This window comes from Pelobates fuscus, chromosome 4 (genome assembly GCF_036172605.1).
Source record: "Pelobates fuscus isolate aPelFus1 chromosome 4, aPelFus1.pri, whole genome shotgun sequence".
Taxonomy (NCBI): domain Eukaryota; kingdom Metazoa; phylum Chordata; class Amphibia; order Anura; family Pelobatidae; genus Pelobates; species Pelobates fuscus.
The window spans coordinates 182,070,400-182,096,127 of NC_086320.1; the positions used below are offsets into that span (position 1 = coordinate 182,070,400).

The following is a 25,728-nucleotide window of genomic DNA, read 5'->3' on the forward strand; positions in this document are numbered from 1 at the left end:
TCAGAGCATCTCCAAAATTGCAAGTTTTGTGGGATGTTCCCAGTATGCAGTGGTTAGTACATACCAAAAGTGGTGCAAGGACGTGAGCATCAGAACTGGACCATGGAGAAATAGAAGAAGGTTGCCTGGACTGATGAGTCATGTTTTCTTTTACATCAGCTGGATGGTCCGGTATGTGTTTACCGGGAGGAAGAGAGGGCAGCAGAATGCACTGCGGTAAGATGGTGGGCCAGCAGATGCAGTGTTATGCTCTGGGTAATGTTCTGCTGGGGTCCTACTATTTATGTGGTTGTTATTATAAAATATATCACCTACCTACAGATTGTTGCAGACCACATAGAGCTCTTCTTTGCAATGGTGTTCCCTGATGGCAGTGGCCTCAATCAGCAGGATAATGAACCCTGCCACACTACAAAAACTGTTCAGGAATGGTCTGAGGAGCATGACAAATAGTTTAAGGCTGCATTGGCCTCCAAATTCCCCAGATCTCAATCTGATTGAGAAGCAACAACAACAAATCCAATCCATAGATCCCATATCTGATCCCACCTCACAATGTGCAGTAACTAAAGGATCTGTTGCTAATGCCTTGGTGCCAGATACCTCAGGACATGTATAGAAGTCTTGTGCAGTCCATGCCTCAACACATCAGAGCTTTTTTGTTTATCGCGAGGAGGACCTACATGATATTATGCAGGTGGTTTTAATATTACAGCTGATCATTGATATGATATCCTACCGTCGCTAAGTTTTGCCAATTATCCTAGTTGTTACTAGGGAGGCATGTGAGGAAAGAAATTGTCTACAGTGGATGCAACAGCATCGTGCTGTACTCTCCCACATGCACGAGAGTACAGCACTGACATGGGCTCCTGGAAGATGAAGTGGATCCACTGGATGGAAATGGCGGCAATTACAAAGGACAGCTCAAGGTAAGTTAAACCTACCGTTCTCTGCATTGCTGGGTAAGCAGTGAAGTCACCTTCGGGGTCTTTGCAAGATATGGTAAAAGAACCACTTTAATTTATGCACACCTACACGTTATTACATGTTATTCCTTAATGCTGTGATTTTCTTTTAGCACACCTTTGCTAGACTGTTAGATGCATTTTGTTTTGTTTTTTTTTACATTTTATGGCTACATATGAAGAGATCAGTTTGCAGAACAAAAAAGAAGAAAAAAGTTCAGGTATAATTTTCAGGTCATTTTATAAGGTGTCTTCAAAAAGTCAAATTCTTATCTTACAAATTGTCAACTAATGAACTTTGTTAGCTACAAGGGAATGTACTTCATAGACCATTAATTTTGGAAAGTGTAATATCATTTTTGTCTTACAATTATTTCTGAAGACTGCCTTGTTAACATCTTACAGAAGAACTATGGGATATCTGTCGTGAGATTTTTCTTTGCATTTGTTGAAAACATTCAAGAAACTATTCTTTGTTTTAGTACTAATATTATCTGTGATTCCAAATTATTGTCAGTTTTCTATGCTTTTTTAGGTTTATGAATTCACATAACATACTGCTACCATTGATAAATTGTATGGGGATAATTCACTACCTATAAATATACTTTCAAATTGCAAATTTTGGGAAAATGTTTAATCTGATTTAAAGGAATTTGGTGTCTATCGAAAATATAGCTACAGAAATGGCTGAATTCATAAATGGTATGGCGCTTTGGACATTTATCATTCATCAAACTGCATCTCAGCAACCTCTAAATATGTCTTGTTGACAGATTTGAGAATTCTGCATGCCTTCTTTTTATTCCCATTTAGTTGCCCAGCAAATGTCATTGTCATGGAGCTATGAAGCAATTGACATACATTTCATAAAGCCTAATAGCAGTAATAGCGATTTTGCTCTCGCTCACTAGTGAATACTGTCATGCACAGTGGACATTATACTGTCCCAGCATTCCATGGGTTAATCTAGTATACTGGTTTTTTTTTTGTTGTTGTTTTTTTTTGTATGGTCCTGGCCTGTTTTGCGAGGAAGTGATACATTTTTGATCACAGAGCATTACTGTCTCTGTATGACTGCACTGCTGTTCCAGCATCCAAATTTTTGTAATAACACTTTTGGAGCCCTAATCATAAGCTCAGATCCAAGAGATGAGTTCATGTCACTAATCTAAATAAGCTGGTCATGTGGTCAGGGGGGCTGGCTTTGCTGGAAAATGAAAGAAGGACTCATGTATATAACTGAAGGCCAGCCCAGATTAAATTGAACTTCCCTTTGACTTTATTTTTTAGTACATTTTAGCCCTTGATCTCTATAGTTGGTGGAGGGAGCAGGTGGATATTAGTGTTTTTTGTTTGTTTCTTTTTTTTTTCATTTCAATTTCACAGCTTCTTTTTAAAGCAGCCGCATATTATAAAAATAAATAGTAGTAGCATGGGACTTCGCCAGGCAATTTAGGGGGATCAGGTGATGTCCCCCAAGTGACTGTCAGGAAGGGCTGCTGGGAAACTCAACTTTACTGCACACCACTCAATTAGGCAGCATGGCGGAATTGCGTTGAAAAACTTGTGCTGTACACATATGCTGTACACAATGTGCTTGTTTCTGGCTATCCTATCATTGAGATCCTGGAGAGCAGCGCACTGCTTAAAGGACATGGAAAGATGGGATGTCTTATCTCCACCTCTCCATTAGTGACATATCTCCACCTCTCCATTAGTGACATATCTCCACCTCTCCATTAGTGTATGTGTCATCAAGTTTTCATTTCAGCTTTCTGGATCCTAGTTATGCCTCTGGTCATGTGACATGTTCATAAGTCCAGTTTTATCTTTTTTTGTTTTGACACTCTTTATGTGCAAAAATACAGTACAGTTTAGATAATATGAGGTAGAGATAAATGAGCAGATTTTCCATCCTAAAAACAATGCAAACCACAGTTTCGACATAATTAGGAGATTAACTAGACAAAGGCATCAAAAGATATAATGGGCATCCAGAGTTTCTAATAATATATCACATATCCAAGTATAAGTGGCTTTGGCTATACCATTGTGGCATGGCGCGTGGCATGTGATTTACGGTTTGTAAAAACTGAGAGTGGTGGTTTAGTGCTTGGAACTAAGATGAATATTGGTCAGTTCTAGAGATTAAGTGGTAGAAGAGTAGGACAATAAGTTGGTGAGTAGTAGGTAAGTAGAAGATGATGGGGTAAATGTGAAGGCAGAGAATAGAGAGGAAAGAAAAAAGTGGGGGAAAGAAATATATATATATATATATATATATATATATATAAAATAATGGGAAGAACAGAAGAATGGACAATAGGGAGGCAAAAATGTGAGGAGGGAGTGATAAGACTGATGTAGGAAGGGTTGTATTTATTTTTTGTAAAGGTATGTGGTATTGTTCAGGTATGTGAGGTGGTACTACTGTGTGAGAATCCTAAAGTTCCTTTCTTGAATTCTTGTGCTTTGAGAGCCCTCATGGGCAAGTAACATCATCTTCTGCCAATCTTGACCTGTGTATGATTCCTGTAATGCTTCCTCCCAGTGTGCCTTAAACCTGAGTGGTGTCGGGTGGTAAGCAGAGAGCAGCAGCTGGTGTAGGGTGGAGATGCCCTGAAGTAGTGGCTCTTCCCTTGACCAAACCTTATCTAATGCGAGTAACTTGTTTCCATTTCCAGCACACTGCAGACCATGGAATGATGGGTTAGATCGGATGCCTCCAGGAGGAGTTCTACTGTCAGGGAAAGAGGATTGGGGAGAGGGGGCAACCCTGATGTGTACCATTGAATATCATGATTGGAACGCCATTCACACATACCCTAGCAGTAGGTGCAGCATATAATGTCTTGATCCATTTGCAGAAGCGGTCTTCAAAGCCATCTCTTCATAGCCCCTCTGGTCTGAAGGATAAATGACCAGTAAACCCAATCAAAGGCTTGCTCTGCACTGTCAAAAGGATCACCAATGGCATCCCCCTTGATCTGGCCAGATGGACAGCATTGAGGAGACGGTTGGTGTTGTCCCTTGCCTCTCTACCGGGGATGAAGCCACCATGATCAGTGTGGACCAACAAAGGCAATACTCAGACAGACAGCCAAAACCTTGGCTAGGATCTTTACAACACAATTCAGTAGAGAAATGGGCCTGAAGCTGGAACTTTGTTCTGGGTACTTCTCCTCATTTGGGAGGATTGTGATGCGAGCTGCAAGAGATTCAGAGTCAAGATTCCCCCCCCCCCCATGAAGTAGGAAGTTGAAAAAGGGTTAACATATGTGGCAATAACAGGTTGTTGAATGCTTTGTACTATTAAATGGGGAATCTGTCTAGGCCAGGTGCTCTGCCATTTTTTTTTTCTCCATAGTAATCTCAGCCTCCAATTCTGTTGTCATCTCTTGGTCCATTCGAGATCTGATGTGCCGGTCAGAGTACTCCTTCGAAAATGCCTTGCTTCTTTCAAGTGTCTCCTGTGATTTCAGAGGTCATAAATTATATAGGGATGAATTGTAGGTGTGGAAGGAGGCAGCAATGTCCTGGGGGAATAAGATGGAGCCTTGAGTACAGTTTATGATGTTGATATGGAACTCATTCCATCTCTTCCACAAGATGCGGGCAAGTAGGCTGCCGCACTTTTTAGAGTGTTTGTAAAAAAAAGTGTGGTTCCATGTTTTATCTTATTATACGTTAATCAGAATAAAAATTCAGTGCAATATGAGTGCAGCCTGAATGATTGTTTCATAAATATTCCATTAGAACATGTATTAATTTCCTGTTTTGACAATTTGTTCTATACAAGTGTATAGTTAGGGTCCCTTTACTCTGCATAAAGACATGAAATACAATTCAAATTTAAACACAAAACACACATTATGTATTCATTTCTCAAACACTTGAGGGTGAAAATAAAACCTCTAAAACAAACAAATGCAGAAAATATTGACTTCATAATTGTGAATATATGTTCAAGCCCTTGAATTGCCTTAGAAGGGCACACATATGATTAATAAAGCAATATGCACAGGGTGCTTAGTGTTTGTCAGAAGGAAAACTTATTTTGATATCTGTAATCTAATTTAAATTATGATGACTTCAGCACCAGCTAACAGAATATCATCGCTAGGGGAGTACTCAAAAGCAAGGATAGAAAGCAATCCAATCTGGTCAAAAAAAAAATAAAGATATTTGTGATAGGATGTTAAATAAAACATCGTGCCTTCTCAGCAGGTAGCAGTCTTTTTACTGCTCCCTGGTGGATCGGTCTGTAGGTAAACTTGCATCTTTGCTTGCTGACAGATGACCTCTTGATATTTTAAGTGCTTGAAGCTGATAGACCTCACTATGACATACTTTGTGCCCGATGCACCTTCTACTTCTTATCATCATAGCGAATCCTATATATCACTATAGGCTATGCTACAGGGAGCTATCGTAAGAACAATTTATGTTTATAAGCCTCTACTAACTCAGGATAATCTCAGGAGTGGCATAAGATGGAACGTGAGTTATATGCTTGAATTCTATGTAGGAAGTAAGCTTTCGATTATTTATCCCTCCAAGTATGTGACATGTAAAATTAGAGGTTTTATGAAAGTATTTGTTTTGGCTACAATAAACTTGATACATGCGCTGTGTTTATGAGCTATCCAATTCAATTTCTTCCACAAATGGACATTTTGAAGGAAATTCTGCCCAGTCTCTCATTGTTCAACTATATAGCACTTCTACAGAAAACCTGATATAGCAAAGGACCTTGAAGGAAGGAAGTAAAATTGCTTAATTTGCAGAGCAACACCTTTTCTGAGAAATGTCAAATAAACATAACTATTCTGAAATAAGCATTTCAAGTTGAAACATTTCCATGGCAACCAGACAGCTTGCATCGTTTATGCATATTGGAAATGTTCGTTTCTCTGAGTGAACGGATTAGTCACCAAATTTGTTAGTTTTATGTTATTCCTCTGTTTACAAAGTAATTAAAAGTCCATCATAATTCAGAGGGAAAAAAATAACAAGCTCATATACTCAAATGCTTATTTTTTTTTTTATTAAAGAAAAACTAAAGAGTTTATTATTATTTTTAATGCGACCTGTTAATCCAAATCTATTTTTCTCTTGAAAAACAAAAACAAAAATGTTTTAAAAATAATTTGAAACAAACTGATCACTATATTTAACATATCATACATTAGACAGAAAAATTACCAATCGTCCAATCAAATCGGAATAGCTGAAAATAGAGTTAAAGCTTATGCCAGTATTTTTTTGTGTGTGTGTTGCCGTTTGTTCAGGGCACACATAAATGTCACATCGCAGTGCCATCAGGGAAAGATATTTTAGAAGATAATGTACCTTGGACTGGGGTGATTTAAAAGTACAGCAATGAAAAAGGACAAAAAAATATTAATCCCATTAAGTAATAAAAATACAGCAGACTACATTAACACAAAAAAAATGTCTGAATTTCTCCAAACTGGTGCAGTGTAATTCTTTAATTTCAGCTAAAATTATTGCTTATTAAGTCACCCTTCACAGTAATGACAATCTACAGACAATAGAGAAAAGATGAGTGTGATATGCCTGTAGGATACATTTTCATTGAAATTAAGAAAGCGTCCGGCACATTTAAGTGCTGCAAGGAGCTTCATAATTTCCATTGTGACATTGAAAGTAAAAAAAAAATTGTCTCTATGTGGGTCTATGTAAAAGAGCACTATATTAAATGTCTTAAACCCTTTCAGTGCTTGATGGTTGCAGCGAACCTTCCATGTCAACATTCAGCTATTCTATAAAAGCCATTTTAGTTAGATATGTCTTGATAAATGCTGACTGTTATTTACTTAGAATTGACTTATACCCAACTGCCAAAAATAAAGATGGTCAGTTTTTTTTTTACATTTGGTATACCTGGTAAACACTTTTGATGAATGAGACTGAACACTTATAAAATCAAATTGAATTTTTTTTTAAAATAAATTCAGGCATTCAGTGTTTGGCTGGTATATTGTTTGGTGTGTTGAGAGGTCATAAGCACACTAGAGACACCAAAAAAGTTTTTTTGCTGGATCTTGGTGCATCGCTCAGAATAGTAGTGGTTAAACATACAGTAAGACCTTCAGGTCCAGTCGGTCGGCTACACCTGCAATGGTTTGGGTGAGGACTCACTCACCTAAAGGCAGGAAGGGGTCAACCTTGAGAAATTATCAACCAATTTGTTTTATTCTTATAAACAACACAAGGAAACTAAAAGAGTGCCAAGGAAGCCAAAAACATGGTGCCTGAATTACAGGTGGGTCCAAAATAGAAAACCAAGAAATATTTAATGTGCTTTAAAGCACATACCACAAATTTGCAAACTGTGTAGGCAAAAATAAACAACCCACCCTCCCCTGTTCCCCCATAACCACAGCAAATTAGAAGTAAACTTTGTTTGGAGTTGTCCACCAAATCTGAAACTTGTCAGGCTTCCGCTGGTAACTTAACTATTTGTGCATTTCTAGCAGAAGAAAAAAATCACTTTGTTGAAAATGAACTCAGTTATAAGATGATTGAAAAAAACAATAATATACTTTCGAAAAATATACTCATAAATATGTTTTAGAAAGTCTACTAGCCCACTAGCCTTTAACTGCCAAAATAAAATAAAGTGTTTAACAGACATAATACATTTTCATTATCTAGGCTGGACTTGCATCATCTTACTGTGCTTACAGGCACTGAGTAAATGTATTATATTAAATTACTCTTTTTCATTTATAAAGTGCTTTGAACTACAATGGGTTCATTATAAGTGTGAGATGTTTAGAACAATGAATTCTTGACTCATATTATAGCCACTTGCTTAGTTCAGGTAAAAACCCTTTTCAACCCTTTTTGTCAGCGAGGTGTGATCAGCATTTAAATAACTCACTAATAGCGTCCTTGTCTCCTTCAAAAGGTTTTGCTACATCATCCAGCCTCCTTTACCTCCAGAAGGACATGCTCCAAGTTAATGTTGCTGACACATTACTAATATATATGGAATTTTATTTCAGATGAATCATTGGCACTGCATGTAATGCAACTGAATTTCTAAGCAGAACAGTATATGGTGCCTGAAATTTCAATTGTGTAAAGTTACAATGTATCCAATATAAAATTATTACAAGACTCTTCTTAAATAGGATCACCACGCTTCAAATATATATTGATATAAAGAAAGAGAGAGAAAGAGTGTGTGCGTGTGTGTGTGTGTATGTGTGTGTGTGTGTGTAAGGAATGAATGCTAGTTTATTTAAGTTAAAAGGTTTGATGGTGTCTGGAATGCTTGTAGTTATTATCTGTGAAGAATGTTAAAAGGAATGTTAGACATACACATTCACCGCCACACCGAGCGGCTGCATGAGTGGTGAGCTTCTCACAAAAACTGCCTTAAAGCTTGGAAAAAGTGAACTGACCTCCAAATCTTTGACACTAATTGTGCTCTTGGGGTGCCGGGGGGCTTTGCAGTGATTTGTCATCTCACGGAGGTTCCCTTCTGCAGTAAACTGGCTGTCTAGCAGTGCAGGTGCCCAATATGGTGGGCAAACATGTTACTGCATCTCACAGCAGGATACAGCATACATACACCACCAAAATATGACTTGAGGTGATCTTGATTGCATGGAAGCTCAAAGAAACACATAAATCACCAGGAGAGGAGGAGCAAGGACACCAAACAGAGAGATCTGGGAAGCCCCTCATGGATGAATTGCCATCAAATGCTGCAATTACTCCTACCTATGGTTGTCTGTTAGTGTGTGTGTGCCTGTTAGTGTGTGTGTGTGTGTGTGTCTGTTAGTGTGTGTCTGTTAGTGAGTGTGTGTGTGTCTGCTAGTGAGTGAGTGTGCATCTGTTAGTGTGTGTGTGTGTGTGTGTTTGTCCGACTGTGTGTGTGTCTGTTAGTGTGAGTGTGTTTGCCTGTGAGTGTGTGTGTCTGTTAGTGAGTGTGTGTTTCTGTTAGCTAGTGTATGCGTATCTGTCAGTGAATGTGTGTGTGTGTATTTAGAAGGCAGCGCGGGGGGAAGGGTTGGGTGGGGATGGCGCGGGGGGTGGGGAGGGGGCGCCTGAGTTTTGTCCTGCCTAGGGCAGCACAAAACCAGGATACACCACTGACCGGGTTTGTGGCAGGGAGATGCTGGCTCAGCAACATCCCTGGGGCTGGAGGGATACCCAACCTCGATGCCGCTGTACAACACACTCGGAAGGACTGAATGCTCCCCTGAGACATATGCCCAGTCAGGGCATTGGCTGACTGCCGTTAATTTCTCCTCTCTATGCTAGTCTGCTATACACAGCTTCGACAAAAATTACTGATTTCCTCCAATGTTTTTTCTTTTAATTAATGGTTCCAGTCTATACGGTATTTAAGTAGAGTACTAGCCTATTTATATTTTCCACAGTTTTATACTGTTACCTATCAAATATTACTCACAGTGCATATCTCCTGCTTATTTAAAGGAACACTATAGGGTCAGGAATACATGTTTGTGTTAAAAACACATGTACGGTGACCCCTCCCCCCCTCCCCCCCTTGCCTCCCTTAAATAATAAAAAAAAAAACTCACCTTTTTTCAGCACTGTGTGGGTTTGCCAGTGCTGGCTCTGCCCCGTACTGCCTCCTTGGCTGACGTCATCAGAATTGATTATCTCAGCCAATCACAATGCTTTTCCATAGGAATTCTGATAATCTCAGCCAAGGAGGAGTGGGGAGGGGGAGGTTGGGGACAAAAGCTGCCATAGCTAATTGGTATCTCCTCATTGAAGTGCATTGACACTATATGGCACTTACCCAGGAAAAGCCTCTAGTTTCCCTTTGAGGAGTAGCCACTGGAGGTGTCCCTAGACTGTAATGTAAACATTGCCTTTTCTCTGAATAGGTAATGTTTACATTAAAAAGCCTGCAGAGACAGGATTTAATCACCAGAACAACTGCATTAGGCTGTAGTTGTTCTGGTGACTATAGGGTCCCTTTAATACTGTATGAGTAGAAACTCGTGTCTAATTGCCTTGCTCTACCTATTAATCCAGTTTCAGTTAAATGTTAAGACATTTTAGTTATTTTGTCTTTTAATACATCTACACAATTGTGCTGATTATTCCAATGCCATGCCTGTGTTGTACTTTGTTTGATATAACTATGCTTGCTTTAGCTGTGTCATTGCAGGCGTGTTTGAACTATTTTGCACAAAAAAAGAATTTAAAAGAAAATAAGAAAAAATACTGAATAAGTTAGTAGGAGCCATACCCAGGGCCAGATTAAGAGCCCAGTGGGCCTGGTGCTGACAATTATGATGGGTCTAAGAACAAAATCTTATTTAACTAAAACAGTCCTACCTCCTAAGTGTATCTGATGTAGATGGTGCTGGAGGGAAACTCATAGGATGCAGGTATGAGAAAACACATAACCCTATGCTAATCTCACACTTTCATCTTCAAGTAAACCCATACCCCCTAACAGCAGTGTCCAGTAAAGCAGGAACTCTATGGATGGGGTAAAAGGGTGGGCCACTGACACAAATCTGCCGAAAGGGGCGAACATACACAAACAGGGGGCATGTCTGTGTCCCCATGTCTCCCAGTCCCTTAGTGTCTGTGTTCCCATGTCTCCCAGTGTCCCCATGTCACTAGGACACTAGGGGACATTGAGAGACATTTGGACACTGGGAGACATGGGGACACTGAGATACTAGGGAACACTGAGAGACCTGGGGACACTGGGAGACATGGAGAAATGGGGACACTGGTTGACTTTGGGACACGAGGGGACATGGGGCACTGAGGCACTGTGATACATAGGAACACTGTGATATATAGGGGACACGGGAGACTTGATAAAGACCTGGGTACAGGTCAAAACGTTGCGGTGTCCAATAAACCTGCTTAAATCTATCAGTGAGTGCCTGAGATTTTTTTCTTCTATACTTGGGGACACTGAGACACTTGGGGGCACTGAGACATGGGGACACTGAGAGACTATGGTATTATGAGAGACTTGGAGACACAGACACTACGGACACTGAGAGACACAAGGGACACTGGGAGACATGGCGCACTGAGACACTCTGATACATAGGGGACACTGTGATATATAGGTGACACTGGAGACTTGATAAAGACCTGGGTATAGGTTGAAACGTTGCGTTGTCCAATAAAACTGCTTAAATCTATCACAGTGAGTGCCTGATATTTTTTCTTTTATACTAGGGCACACTGAGACACTAGGAGACTAGGGGACTTTGGGAGACTAGAAAACACTGAGACACTAGGGACACTGGCCCACTACAGACATTGAGAGACACCAGGGACACTGGGAGACATGGGGATACGGAAATACTAGGGACACTGGCTGGGAGACCCCATGTCTCTCAGTGTCCCCTAGTGTCTCAGTGTCCCAATGTCGCCAGTGTCCCCTAGTGTTTGTATCCCCATGTCTACCAGTGTCACAATGTCACTAGGACACTTAGAGACATGGGGACACTGAGACACTGGAAGAGACATGGGGACACTGAGAGACATAGGGCCACTGAGAGAATAGGGGACTCTGGGAGACTAGGGGACTCTGGAAAACTAGGGACACAAACACTAGGGACACCGAGAGACACAAGGGACACTTGGAGACATGGGGATACTGGAAGACATGGGGACACTGGGAGACATGGGGCCACTGTGTCCCTAATGTCTCAGGGTCCCCATGTTCCCCAGTGTCCCTATGTCTCCCAGTGTCCCAATGTCTCAGCGTCATCAAGTCTCTCACCGTCCCCATGTCTCGCAGGCTCTGAGCTGCTCTCTGGACTCTCTGCTGGCTCAGAGCTGCTCCTCGCGGATCAGTGAGTAGAGAGAGGCAGGGAGGGAGATGCTGTAACTTCGCATCCCTGCCTCTTTCAACACAAACAGCGGCCCCTACTGGCCGGCGATGGTATTGCACAATAATCTCTGTTTATACTGAGACAGACATATGTGTTGCCGGTATTACTGCAATATCAGCACCGGCTAGGCAGCCTCAAATACTTGAGAAATACTTCTGAAAAATACCTGGAAACCATAAGAAATACATGAGAAATACCTGGCAACACTAAGAGTAGTGTGTGTAAAAAAAAAAAAAAAAAAAAAATTTTTTTTTTTAAATCAATGGGCCTATTCCATGGGCCTGGGCCTGGAGCTGCAGCTCCATCAGCCCCTATGTTAATCCGGCCCTGGCCATACCTCCACCATATTCCTTGATTTGCACTACAATATTTAATGAGAAATATCAGAAATAAACTATATGCATCATTTGTTTATTATAACAGTTTTAAATGTTATAACACTGCACCTTTCAATAGAGAGTTGCAAAAGCATTTAATTTAATGTGCAACTATAAGACTGATAGATCTGACTATGATTTAAACCCTTAGTGGATTTTAGTGACTGGTGGCACCTGCATTCATGATGAGGTTCAAGCCTTTTAAATAACAAGCCTGGACAGATAATGAGGATCACCAACATGTCTTAAGTTAACTGTTAATGCTGCCTTCCAGTATAAAATAAAACTAAAAGAAGCTGCACATAATAATTTCTACTGTAAAATTTGTTTGAAACCCTGAAAATACCTCATTTGTGTTTGGTATAAGAGCAAAGAATAAGAGCAAAGCATAGACAGAACAAAACAGACATAATAATGTAGCAATTGTTTTCTGTTTACTCCATTTAAAAAAAAAAAAAAAAATTAAAAAGATCATCACATAAAAAACCCAATTCAGATAGCATATTAACTTGTACTTTAGATAGTAGAATAATAAAAAAAGCATAAAGTGCCAAATATGAAAAATTAAAGGAACACTATACTGTAGTGTTGGGATTACAAAACTGTAGACAGTAGATCCCTTATGTAATTAGTGCCCACACCTGCTGCCCATGGGTGGGGGCTGGGTAGCATACTAGGTCCCCGTCGTGGTATTATAAGAGCCCCCAACCACCGTCCATGGGTGGGGGTAAGCACTAGGTCTCCCCTGTTTAATAATAATTAGCCACTATCCCCTGGTGGGGGCATGGGTATGGACCCCCCATTATTTAAATATTATGAATTCCACCACTCGAAGCCCTTCACTCATTTGTGTTTTATTTTTTTCAATTTGTGGTGGGATGCTAGCAAGCACTGGCCAGCAATCAGAGTTATTAACTATTTGCCCACTGGCTACTAGTGCTGCAAGTGGGCGATAGAGATTAATGGTCAACCGAAATTTAGTGATCAACAGACATCCACCAAAAAAATATGAATGAAAAGAACTGAAAATTAATTCCATGGATAATTAATTATAGAATGAAAGATGCTTGGAGAACAGTGACTTTGACATTCATGCTACAAGCCAGGGATCCAAGTTGCTCTGAGAGTCTTTAAGAGTTATCAAAGCTAAAACACATAGCTTTGTGAACACATCCTTTTCTACACAGAATGTTATGGGAAATAGAGAGATACATCTCACCAGAGTGAAAACACCTTATCTGATAATCATAATAAGTTCACTGCTTGCAGTATGGATTATCAGAGTTTAATAACACATTAATTAAGGAAATAGAACTGTAATTATGCTTTGACTATCTTACTGCAGCTGATGTACTGAACACAACACAACACAACATCGGCCATCTGGATAATAAGATCACCAGGTTTCAAGGTGATCATGTTGTTGACCTTTGCTGAGCTTCATGTACTTGTATTTTTCATAAAAAAAAGCTAAATTAACAAGAAGCATAGACTGAGATTTATCAAAGCAAAACAGGTGTTATTGTGTGGCAGAGGGCTAAATGTTCAGAGCCATTCTATTGGTTTCTGTGTTGATATCTCCTAATTTAGCACTGTGCCCAAGAATAGTACATGTTTTAGCCTTGATAAATCTGCCCTTTAGCATTATTCATAGCTGGAAAAACAGCAGAACCAGGGAATTTTTTTTTTCTAACTCAACTATTTTACTTTTTATATTTTATTATTTCTTACAACTCGCTGTTTAATGGAGGAACCTTTTAATCAAAATTAGCATCTCAAGTACATGACAAAATTCACAAATTGTGATAAGATAACAATTTTTAGTCCCCAAGCCGTATTTAATTTTCATCAACAGTGATGAAGCAACTTACTCCCATGTGGTTTGCACTTCTTCACTTCTTTACATGTGCTAAAAAGTGATTGCTTCGCAGGTTTTAAGCTCATGATATATTTATGTCTAGTCATCTGATATGGGGATCTCATGATGGTTAAATGTTCACATCTTTTGTTTTAATTCCTGGTAACTCGTTGTGTGTCAGAAGAGTCAGAAAATGGTAATTCACTGCAGGTTAGAAGGTAAAAGAGACATTTAAGGCTGCAATTCAGTGGGTTGATGTTCTCTTTTTATCCTGACAAACAGGCTAAGTACGCAATGCTTTGTGGCCTTCAGCTTTTTATCCTATTTTCAAGATCAGCATTACTGTTGAAAACAGGCCTCCTCTAAATATTTATACTGGTAAAATAGTAGTCTCCATACAACTGTAAATATATTATTCATTGGATGAGAAATAAAATTTAATTGGAACTGATAAATTTTCTTTTATGTACCTTTTTAGATTTTCAAGATTGCTGTGCATACATTTCTTAACAAGAGCGTAAGAGCAAACACTTATTGTGTGTCATGACAGCGCCGTGTCCATATGGCAGAACTCAACCAAGGCAGATGTTTTAAATTCCCAACATGCAGGTCAATTCTATCATTCATTCTATTTATAAATTAGAATTCCGTTTAAAAGCACTTTCAAAACTATTCACTAAGGGCTTCCGCAAGTTGCATACAAACTTATGTTACGGCTAGACTGCTTATAACTGTGGTGTGTGTGCGTGTGTGGACAAGATAATTGAGGGCAGGTGAATAAGCAGGTGGACGGAAGGAGCCCTCTCCTCTGCTTCTAGGGTATTGTAGCCACAACTGCTACAAATTAAAGCAGAATACAGACACAGTGAGAGAAACGGATAGCAGAGTGGTAAGAAACTTTTACATTTGAATGGTTGTATTTTATGACTTGAATCCATTACTGTTAGTTAGGAAAAATAAGTATTTAGTTGCCTAAAGTGTAGTACGATTTTGTTAGCTTTTGGGTCATTTGATGTTGATACATAATACTAGCACACATTTTTTTCTTTTAGATTTTGCAAATTACATCATAATGCAGTTCAGACACAGAAAGGCCAGGGTAAATAACATTGCAAATAAAAAAGAAAGATCAAAACATTGTTTCATTTTTCCTATGCTTTGTATGCTTTCTCTAGGCTGATTTCCATATGCAGAGGACAAACCTCATAACAATGATGGACAGGGAGCTAAGATGGAGGCACTGAGTTGCATGCAGATAAGGAAGTGAGGATTTCTACATTTAACTATAACGAAGGACAGAGTGAGAATACAGTTAGGTATAAGTAACATAATATTGAAATTACTGGTAAATGAGAACAGGATTTTTTTTTTAAGCATCTATTCTTACACTGTACAATAAGATCAGTCAGAGGTCAAGTCCTGGGGGGAAAAAAGTGTGGGAACTCACCCAAGATCCACCCCCCACCCAAAAGCATCTTCACCTGTGTACCTCTTAACCCCCCTTTTGTTTCTTATCTCTTTTTTTAAATGTCTTACCCCTTTTAGTGTATCTTATCCCCTATTTTTCCTCATTATGTGTCTTACACCTCCCTTGTGTATCTCTTACAACCCTCTTGTGTGTGTCTTACTCCCCCCAGACTCTTTGTGTGTCTCCTTTTCTCCCAGCCAATTTGTGCCTTTTATCCTTACCAGCTCCTTTGTGTGTTTCTCTTTTACCACCAGCTCGTCTATCTCGTCTATCTCCCCCAGCCCCTCTGTGTCTCTTTTTCCTTTTCTCCAGCCCCTCTGTGTCTCTTTCACCCCCAGCCCCTTTGTATTTCCACCCCCATGCCCTTCATTGTGTTGCTTTCATCCTCAGCCCCTCTGTGAACTTTTTTACCCTCAGGCCCATCGGTGTGTCTTTCTTCCTCCTCATGTCCCTCTGTATATCTTTCTCCCCACTCAGGCCCCCATGTGTGTCACTCTCCCCTCCATGTCTCTTAGTGTTTATCACTCCTTCCCTCCATGTCCATTAGTGTTCCTCTCCCCCCCTTACCTGTCTCTTAGTGCCCTCCATTCCCCATGTTCCTCTCCCTTCTCTTTTAGTGTTCCCCCCTACCACAGTGTTCCTTACGCCTCCCCTCCCCTGTACCTTATTGCCCCCCTTTAATGTTCCTCTCCCCTCCCTCTTTTTTAGTGATCTCCTCCCCCCAATATGGGGAGGGGGAAAGAACACTATTGGAACTGGTGCGCTCTAAGGCAGTCGCTTGTGTCACCTTATGGACGTGCTGGCCCTGCATACAGGACTACTAACAGGAAATAGCGTTCCTGCTGTGGAAAATGTGCAGGAACGCCATTTCCATGCATTCCTGCAGGACTCAAGCCCTGAGATCAGTAGTAGAAATGGGACTGTAAAGGTTCTAGACCTCTCTTATTGTTAGAATAAAATATTCAAGTCCAATGCTGCTGTATCGTTCTGTTTTTAATGGGATGCTTGTACTCAGCTCTAATGGGAACTCTAGAAGAAAATTCAAAACCGATTTCACGAAAGAACTTAATTATTGCCTTTGTTTAAAATATCTACTCATCTTCCGTTAAGCACCTTTTCTCACATTGTACTTCTCTTTTGTAATGCATGATTCTGTGTCAGTCTGTCTGATATCCTCTGCTCCAGGGCCTGCTTGTGTTATTAGGTAAGTGATCCAGTAATGTGGGAACCTTACAAAGCAGAGTTACAAGGAAAATTACTTTCATAAGTGCTGTCACTATGCATTTAACATGAAGAACTTGGAAGAGCACACCTGCATCAGTGTCAGGAAAATACACGTTTGACTCATGCTGAGCTTGTCAATACTTTTACTTATTTTCCTTTGCTATGTTTAACATGATTGGCCGACTTTTCTTCTGCCTCTGTATTCATTGCCATCATGTTTTCTTTGTTCTTCACTTTTTATTTCACGTCAGCTCTGCTACTTTTCTTTTTCATTTTTCCATCATTCGTTTAAAGTAAATCTGTCACTTTAGAGATGTTTTTCCTCATTAAATCTAACTTACAAAACTGCCTATAGCATCAACATTTAGTTTGAAAACAAAGTGATAGTTTTGAGGTTCCAATACTTACAGACTGTTTTTACGTCTACAACACTGTTTAACATACCTTCTCGTGCCTTTTGTTGGCTGAGCGGCCCAATTAATTGCTCACCTGTCCTATTATATCTGAATGGTGAAAGAACCTCTATTACATGGACTTTATAAGCCACATAACCACAGCAGCTCACAGCAGTAATTGTGTTGGCTTGTTTGCCATTGCACCTTCCACCTGGCTTAACATTAAAACATTTAGGAGTATATTTTGAAAAAGAAAAACATGATGATGAAAAAAGTGAACCCTTTGGAATTATTTGTATTAAAGTGTGAGGTGTTCGTCTTCTAAGTCACCAAATAATGTAAATAATGGACACCTGTCATGCCTCAAACAACTTAGGCACATTAGAATGAGCATTAGATTTTATTTGCCATACATCGTGCTAGCAGTTTTATGAATAAATGTATAGATTAGGTTTCTCCTAATCTATACATTTGTTAGTAAAACTGCTAGCATGTTTTGGTGGCTCAAAAATAGGTTACTCTTGCAGCTGTCAGTCAATGCGTCGGCACAGGAGCGCAGAAAAGACCTTCCAGAGCAGGTCCATCTTCTCTCCTCCCATTGTAGCCACAGACCATGCTGTGGTTCTAAAGCTCTCGAAAATGATTGACCTCCATCAATATGGTGAGACAGACAATATCCAGGCATATTAAATACAATAGCACTACTAACCTTCCCAGAAATGGTCATCCAAGTAGAATGACTCTAAAATCAAGTGATACAATATTGCAGGATGTCACATAGAACTTTAGGGTAATGGCTAAAGGCTATTGACAGTGCTCATTAGGTTTAAGGAAAGTATGGTATGTATGCATGACTCCCAACTGACCCGCTTTTTATGAGCAGTCCCAATTTTGGGGTGCTGTCCCACCATCCCGCTTTAATTCCCTGGTGTCCCATGTTTGGGGACACAAGTGAACTGTCCCCAGGCAGCACAGCATCAGCACATCATTAGATGCACTTGCACTGTGCAGCAGGAACTAGAATCATACATGGAGCACTTCAGCAGTGCTCCCTGCATGGTCCTGATAGCTGGGGGTCGGCCAAGCTGCCTGTCAGTCATGCATGGTCCTGATAGCTAGGGGCTGGCCAAGCTGCCTGTCAGGTGGTGGACCCGCCACTATCTTAAGCTGATCTGCCCCTTTTTTTGGATGAGACTGCCCCTTTCTGGGTGACCCTTACACTGCTTGCGTCACTGGAGATGTCCACTCAGATATCCGTCCACACATCCCGACTTGCCAAGGGAAGAAGTTGGTCAGTATGTGTATGGATGTACACTAAGGATTGCTTCCCCAAGTTTGGGAAGACCACCAAGTGATACAGAAAACACTTATTAGAGACAATTGAAGAAGAAGCTGTACTGTGCCAGTAAAACATGATACACAATATAATTGCCCCTTCATTAGTGCATAATCACCTAATAAAACCACTATAACAGTCTGACTTATTACTAAGCACTCATTCAACACAGTCAGCCACAACAGCATACTGTCTCATTACTGACCCCCCAATCAGTCATCCACCAGAACAGTCTCACCCATTACAAAGAAAAACACACCACAAACAGTCAGCTACAAGAACAACCAGTTGTATTTCTAAATAACAATCCCAAACATTCAGCCACAATAAACCGTGACTCATTAGCAAATAAAATACCAAACAGTCAGTCACAATAACTGCCTGTCCCATTACTAAATAACAATCCCAATGAGGCTTTCACAATAACTGCCTGTCTCATTACTAAATAAAAATCCCAAACAGTCAGACACGACAACAGCTTGTATCATTACTTCAAACCTCTCAATTCATAGCATTATTAACTAAAGGGAGAACTGTCTGGAATTCAAAGTGAATTCAAAGAGAATATCCAACTCAAGGCCAAAGTACCAAAACTGGACAAAGCATCTCAAAGTCAGTTACATTGTCCTTAAATTTAAAATCTACTTTAAACTCCTGATAATTCTCACGTTAATAAATAACAGTGTCAACCCCCTCCTGGGAAAAAAAAAATCCTCTTGGTTGATACTTTTTCTCTTATTTTCTTATTTATACATTCTAATACATTCCCTGCTGATCTTAATATACTGAGCACATCTGTTTAGTGACATATTAATTACATTGCATATGTGACTATGTGGTATATATTTCACAGTTTGCCTTTGCCCTTCAGCCTATGATTAAGACCAAGAGATTGAACATGTAAAGCTGCTAGGTTCTCATTTGTCCTGTGTGATGTTTCACTTGTATTAAAAGTTATTTCATGATATCACTGACAATTGCAGCGACTTATTTACGGACATGTGAATCGTAAAAATTTTATGCGGGTGTCTCAAAGACCCTAGTTCATTTTAAAGGCATCTGCCAGTTGTACATTTATAAATCCAAGCTCAAGTTTGTACTGTTTTTTTTTTATTAACAATAATAACACTTTTGTCTCAAAGAGCAGAAAATATTGCCTTTAAGCTCTGTCTTTTCTTTTGCATCAGTTAATATAAATCTTACGCAGATTTAAAAAGGTTAAAAAATTCAAATATGTTTTTTGAATTATTGTAGAAACTGCTGAACCTTTTTAAAAAGTTAACACACCATATAGAAATGCTTTTTATGCCGAGTTGATTAATGTAATATTCTCAGCAGTGACAGGTCCACTTAAAGCTCTGCTATAGCACAATCTGACTCTATAATGATATAGGTTCTGTGTGTGATGGGCATTCTAATTTGAATATACAAACAGCAAATTTATGTCAAGGACTTGTTTGTGACTTTTATTTTAAAGGTCAGCCACATTCCAAATGCAAAGTTAATTCTCTGCTACAGAATAATTCCTGTGAGAATCTATTTCCAACATACAGAAAATTTTATATAAATATTTAACCATTTTATATATATATATATATATATATATATATATATATATATATATACCAGGGATTCTCAACCCAGTCCTCAAAGACCCCCCAGGAGCATGTTTGGGAAGGAGTGGACCATTGAAGAGGAGTGGACCAACATTCCACAGGTAACAATCAACAGCCTGATCAACTTTATGCGAAGAAGATGTGTTGCACTGCGTGAGGCAAATGGTGGGCACACCAGATACTGACTGGCTTTTGGACCCCTCCCGGATCTCCCTAGACCCCCACCATACAGTAAAACTGCACATTTTAGAGAGGCCTTTAATTGTGGCCAGCCTAAGCCACACCTGTGCAATAATCTTGCTGTCTAATCAGCATCTTGAATTTCCACCCCTGTGAGGTGGATGGATCAAAGGAGAAGTATTCACTAACACAGATTTAAACAGATTTTTGAACAATATATGAGAGAAATAGGCCTTTTGTGTACATAGAAAAAGTCTTAGATCTTTGAGTTCAGCTCATATAAATGGGGGCAAAAACAAAAGTGTTGCGTTTATAATATATATACACTGGACAAAATTATAAACTTTTGTTTTTGCCCCCATTTATACGAGCTGAACTCAAAGATCTAAGACTTTTTCTATGTACACAAAAGGCCTATTTCTCTCATATATTGTTCAAAAATCTGTTTAAATCTGTGTTAGTGAATACTTCTCCTTTGATCCATCCATGTATATATATATATATATATATATATATATATATATATATATATATATTAATAATACACAAGATCCAGCGCACTCACCTATCCACTGAACAGCAACTTCAATGTTTACAGATTTTATTAGTTTTTTTAAAAAACACCTAAAAATAATGGGGGTTTAGTTACATTATATGATCATACATTGCATAAGCCTGCCACAACGTCACTGTACCCTATCTTTGGCAGGTCCTACACTATCAAATAAAAACAAATAAAATCTTTCAACATTGAAGTTGCTGCTTAGTGGATAGGTAAGTGCGCTGGATCTTGTGTATTGTATAATTTGGCCCCCAGCAGCACCCCCATTTATGCATGTTCAGGTGAGTGCAGCCAACCTCACCCCCCCCCCTTGTTTCATATATATATATTTGGGTGTCTAGCCAACTCCTTGGTTTTGCACCCCTCCCTGTCACAGGTGCCTCATCCCAGAGCCCTATTTAGCCTTGTACTGCAGAGAGCCCCAGATGGAATTTTTTCCCCAAGTAAGTGGGTTAATCTCATAAAAGCAGACATTAGACTGTGAGAGTAGGACCTGCCAAAGATGGGGTACATTGACGTTGTGGCAGGCTTATGCAATGTATGATCATATAATGTAACTAAACCCCCATTATATTTGCCTAGATTAGGTTTTTTAAAAAACAAACAAATAAAATCTTTCAACATTGAAGTTGCTGTTTAGTGGATAGGTGAGTGCGCTGGATCTTGTGTATTGGATAATTTGGCCCCCAGCAGCACCCCCATTTATGCATGTTCAGGTGAGTGCAGCCAACCCCCCCTTGTTTCATATATATATATATATATATATATATATAGAGAGAGAGAGAGAGAGAGAGGGGGAGGGGGAGAGAGAGAGAGAGAAAGAGAGTGAGAGAGGAGAATTTGCCTTTGAAGATCTAGTTATCTATAGCTAGTGAATGAAAATCAAGCAAAAATATTAATGCCATTGTATGGAACCTAATTCACATTTTCATTAACCACCTCCTGTAAGTGGAATGCATGCGTAGTGATGGACAGGGGAGGACTGCCCACATTTTGCCTGTGGGGGTGGCAACTACAAACAAGCAGACATTTTTTTACCAAACCAGCAAACCTCAACCCCTCTCTGAATTTTACAATAACAATTGAATATACCATGATAAAAAACAGAATACAGTTACACATTATCATTTAAAAAAGTGCTGCGAGGCCGCACGCCACAGTTTCTCTACACTAGTGGCCCTGCTGGCCCTCCCCTGGTCACAGTCTATAAGAGACTCAAATGACTCAAGAAATAGTGATATATTTAAATAACAAAAACCTCTCAACTTGAGTTTGACACAAAAAACAATTGCACATTTTCCCATATTGGCTGAAACATGATAATGAATGTGATCCTACAGTTCCTAGTTAAGGGGTGATGTTTTAAAACTACAGCTTCCATGATGCTGTGTTATTCTAAAGGCATGAAAAGCACCATGGGAGCTGTAGTTCTACAACATCTGGGGATCTACCTATGGGCAGGTCTATTAGCATAAATCAGTTACAGCTATCTCTGGTGTATTTATGGACTACATTTTCTATGTTTGTTAGTCAGAACATGTGAACATGTACCAGTGTAATTACCAAATCTGAGCAACATAACTTAGAATAAGATACTGTACGAATAAGGTGAATAAGGTACTGTCTGTTAGTACATAACATCCTCTCTGTATATAAAAGTAAAGCAGAGATGTCATACCTTGCCAACATACTGGTAGTCATCTCCAGTGTATTCTTCAAGAAGAAAAAATTGATTCCACATCCAGCTTCTTTTTGAACGGCTTTTCTCCATGTCATTTTGGTCTGTGACTTGCTGGTCTTGTTCAGTCATTGGCTCGGTGCTAATAGTAGTCCTTTCTGGTAGGGGGGTTGCAGAGCTTTTCTGGGGAGGGTTAACCCAGATGAAAAGCATGAACAAATATCCAAAAGTTCTCATGATGGAGTAAGAAAGAGGTGAGCAGAAACCATGTACGTGTCGATATTTATAGAAGAAACTCAGTTGGTTTCTTCACGTATCTCAGCCTTGGTTTTGCCACTGCTCCATCCCTAGGTTCCAGGCACCCAGTGAATCTCTACAAGAAAATAAAATAAAATATTTTAGTACTCTTGGACCCTATAGTGGACTGCATACTATAAAAATATAATAAAGGCCTCTTTTGGATCTAGCAGGTTACAGATAACTTTGTTCGGTTGAAGCTTTGTAGACTTTAATAATGAATGTCTATCTGACTTGCTGCTAGGCATGTACATTGGGATGTACATCGTTATGTTGTGATGAACCTGCCTGAAAAGTAATTTCACAAAATCATCACCTCTACCTTTAGTTTTAATTATAAGGCAAGGGCAATAATCAGCACCATGTATCACAAAAGATGAGTCAAAAGTAATGAACAAAGCAAAACATCTACACAAGCAAAACGAAATGTGCACTTTGTTAGCACCTGAAAAAAAAAATAATTGGCGATTTTAACAGTGGAGCATCGCCGAAGTTTGTCAGTATCAGCTTAATGGGAGTATGTCATCAAGCTTTATTTTTGTTAAGTGTTGTTAAAAGGGTGGTCTATGGCTCTATCATGTTCTGTGTTATAGTGTTTAAACAGTTATAGGAATATGGTTTACACTCATAAACGCCAAAGAAAAGACATACACTGTTGTAGGAAAGAATGAAATGGGGTTTGAGTCTAAAAGACGTACCTGCTATAGAGTTATATGTGTGCTATAAGATTTGGTATATATTTATAATATAGATTCAAGTATATTACTTAAACATGCTAAGAAAAAGATAGGCCTGCAATGTAAAACACTGCTATTTCAGAGAAATTACACATTGCCGTCTATCAGACAGTCACTAGTGGCACATCCTGGAGTTTGACTCTGTGAAATGACGGAGTTTGACTCTCTGAAATGACGGTGGATATCCTCACATTCTGCATGAGGACATTCAGGGTCTGAAAACCCTATAAACAAGCCAAATGCTTGTGCGGCTGCGCATACACTTTAGGTCCCCCTCATCAGCTGTAGAGCGCAACCTAACGCCGTATCGGCTAAATGAATAAAGGGTTAAATAACTCTTTACATTACTGTGGGCGGGGGTGACTGAGAAACACAGTAATGTTTGGAATACAACTTTGTATTCCTAACAAAAAAGTCTTCCTTGTATATTTTTGTTCTGCCAACATCTTTTCTTAAAAGGCACTATTATCCACACTAACATTTAACACCCAGTTTCAAGACTGCAGAAAAGTAAATATCATTTGGTTCTCCGTTTTAGTATTTTCTGAAAATTACACAATAAATAAAATGTTCCTGTTTGCTAAGCAATTACTTATACTATTATGAGACATGCGTGGACAAATGGAATTTAGCAAATATCAGATTGTTGACTGTGTGGGTCCTAGAAAATCTGCATAATTAACACAATGAGTGAATTCTCTGTACTGTCACCTGTAAAATAACACACACACACACACACACATATATTAACAACTCTGAAAAAAGGCTTATTTAATTAGTAGCTTAATTTCCTTCTGTATGGTTTTTCTCAACACACCCTATCCGCAATTATTTTTATGTTGCCTGAAACGGTAAACACATCTAAATTTGGAAAATGTTTTCAGCACTGTCAATTTACCCACATTTGCAACAAAGCATTGTTACTCAGAAGTTGAGTTCCACAAGTGTTGCAGTCATGGCTTAGTTAAAAGGACACAGCATGGCTTAATTAAAAGGACATTCTGAGCACCATAATCACTACAGCATATTGTAGAGTTTTGCTAGACAGCTCTAAGCAAAGCCTCTTCTCAAACAACCCTTCTGCTGGAGATATCTGAACAAGGCAGTGGATGATCTGACAAAAATAGTTCAAAGAAAAGTCTCACAGTGCCCAATCACAGTTAACCCTTTCACAGGTAAACTGAATGAGGAAGTCAGCGTGTTTATTATTACTGAAAAAAAAAAATAATTTCAATAAATGTTGTCTGCTTACACAACTGTCAATTTGCTATTACAAGTATACCAAGTATACAATTCATCAAATTCAGTCAAATTATGATTCCAATCCAGGTTACATATTCATGGAAGAGAGAAGGACAGTCACAACTTGAGACTCTTTATTCTCTTCATTGTTGTTGTTTTTTTATATTATTGTAATATTCTAAGCCGTTTGTCTGCTGTTACTACATTTTCATTTTTATGACATTCAATGCAATATATATTGATTAACAGATAATTCAGAGGCTGACTATGACAGTCATCAATTAAAGAGCACTACAGTCAATCAGCATGAACTGTGATAGCAGAGTGGGTTCAAGCACCCAAAATTAGACTTTCTTCAAACTGGCTCAAGTCTGTAATTTTTTTTATTATTCATATAATAATGACTCAACTTTGTGGTTACAGATCTGCCAATCAGAGGAATTGCTTTCATTAGGGGTGGAATATAAAAGCAAATTCAACATGGTGTTTAGGTCTTTACAAAGCTTTATCTCAAGGAGACACCGGTGGATATGGGAAGTGTAAAAGGCAATAAACCATTTCAACCTCTCTCTCTCTCTCTCTCTCTCTCTCTCTCTCTCTCTCTCTCTCTCTCTCTCTCTCTCTCTCTCTCTCTCTCTCTCTCTCTCTCTTTCTTTCTCTCTCTCTCTTTCTTTCTCTCTCTTTCCTTCCTTGTAGCCATTTGGATGAAAATATTACATTTTGTTAATGGGGCACTATGGACCCCACTTTAGCTGTAAAGCTTTATGTGAAAATAGTTTTCTCCCCCATTTTACATAAAGAACAAATTTCAATAGAAATTAACACTTTTATAAGTTAAACTTGTTACACCCCCTCCTTCCCGACTGTCAATCAAACAACAGGTCTTTTTACATCCTCATAT

General features: G+C 39.1%; 1 protein-coding gene across 4 annotated transcripts in view; it reads right to left on the reverse strand.

The window, feature by feature from the left end:
• LOC134608747 (cadherin-6-like) overlaps window positions 1-25,728 on the reverse strand; it is a 220,478-nt gene that overhangs the window by 93,439 nt on the left and 101,311 nt on the right. For all 4 annotated transcript variants that reach the window (XM_063451829.1, XM_063451832.1, XM_063451831.1 and 1 more), the window contains exon 2: window positions 22,552-22,924. In XM_063451829.1, coding sequence (XP_063307899.1) covers window positions 22,552-22,788 — 237 coding nt within the window. In that variant the 5' untranslated portion in view covers window positions 22,789-22,924. The remainder of the gene's footprint in view (window positions 1-22,551; window positions 22,925-25,728) is intronic.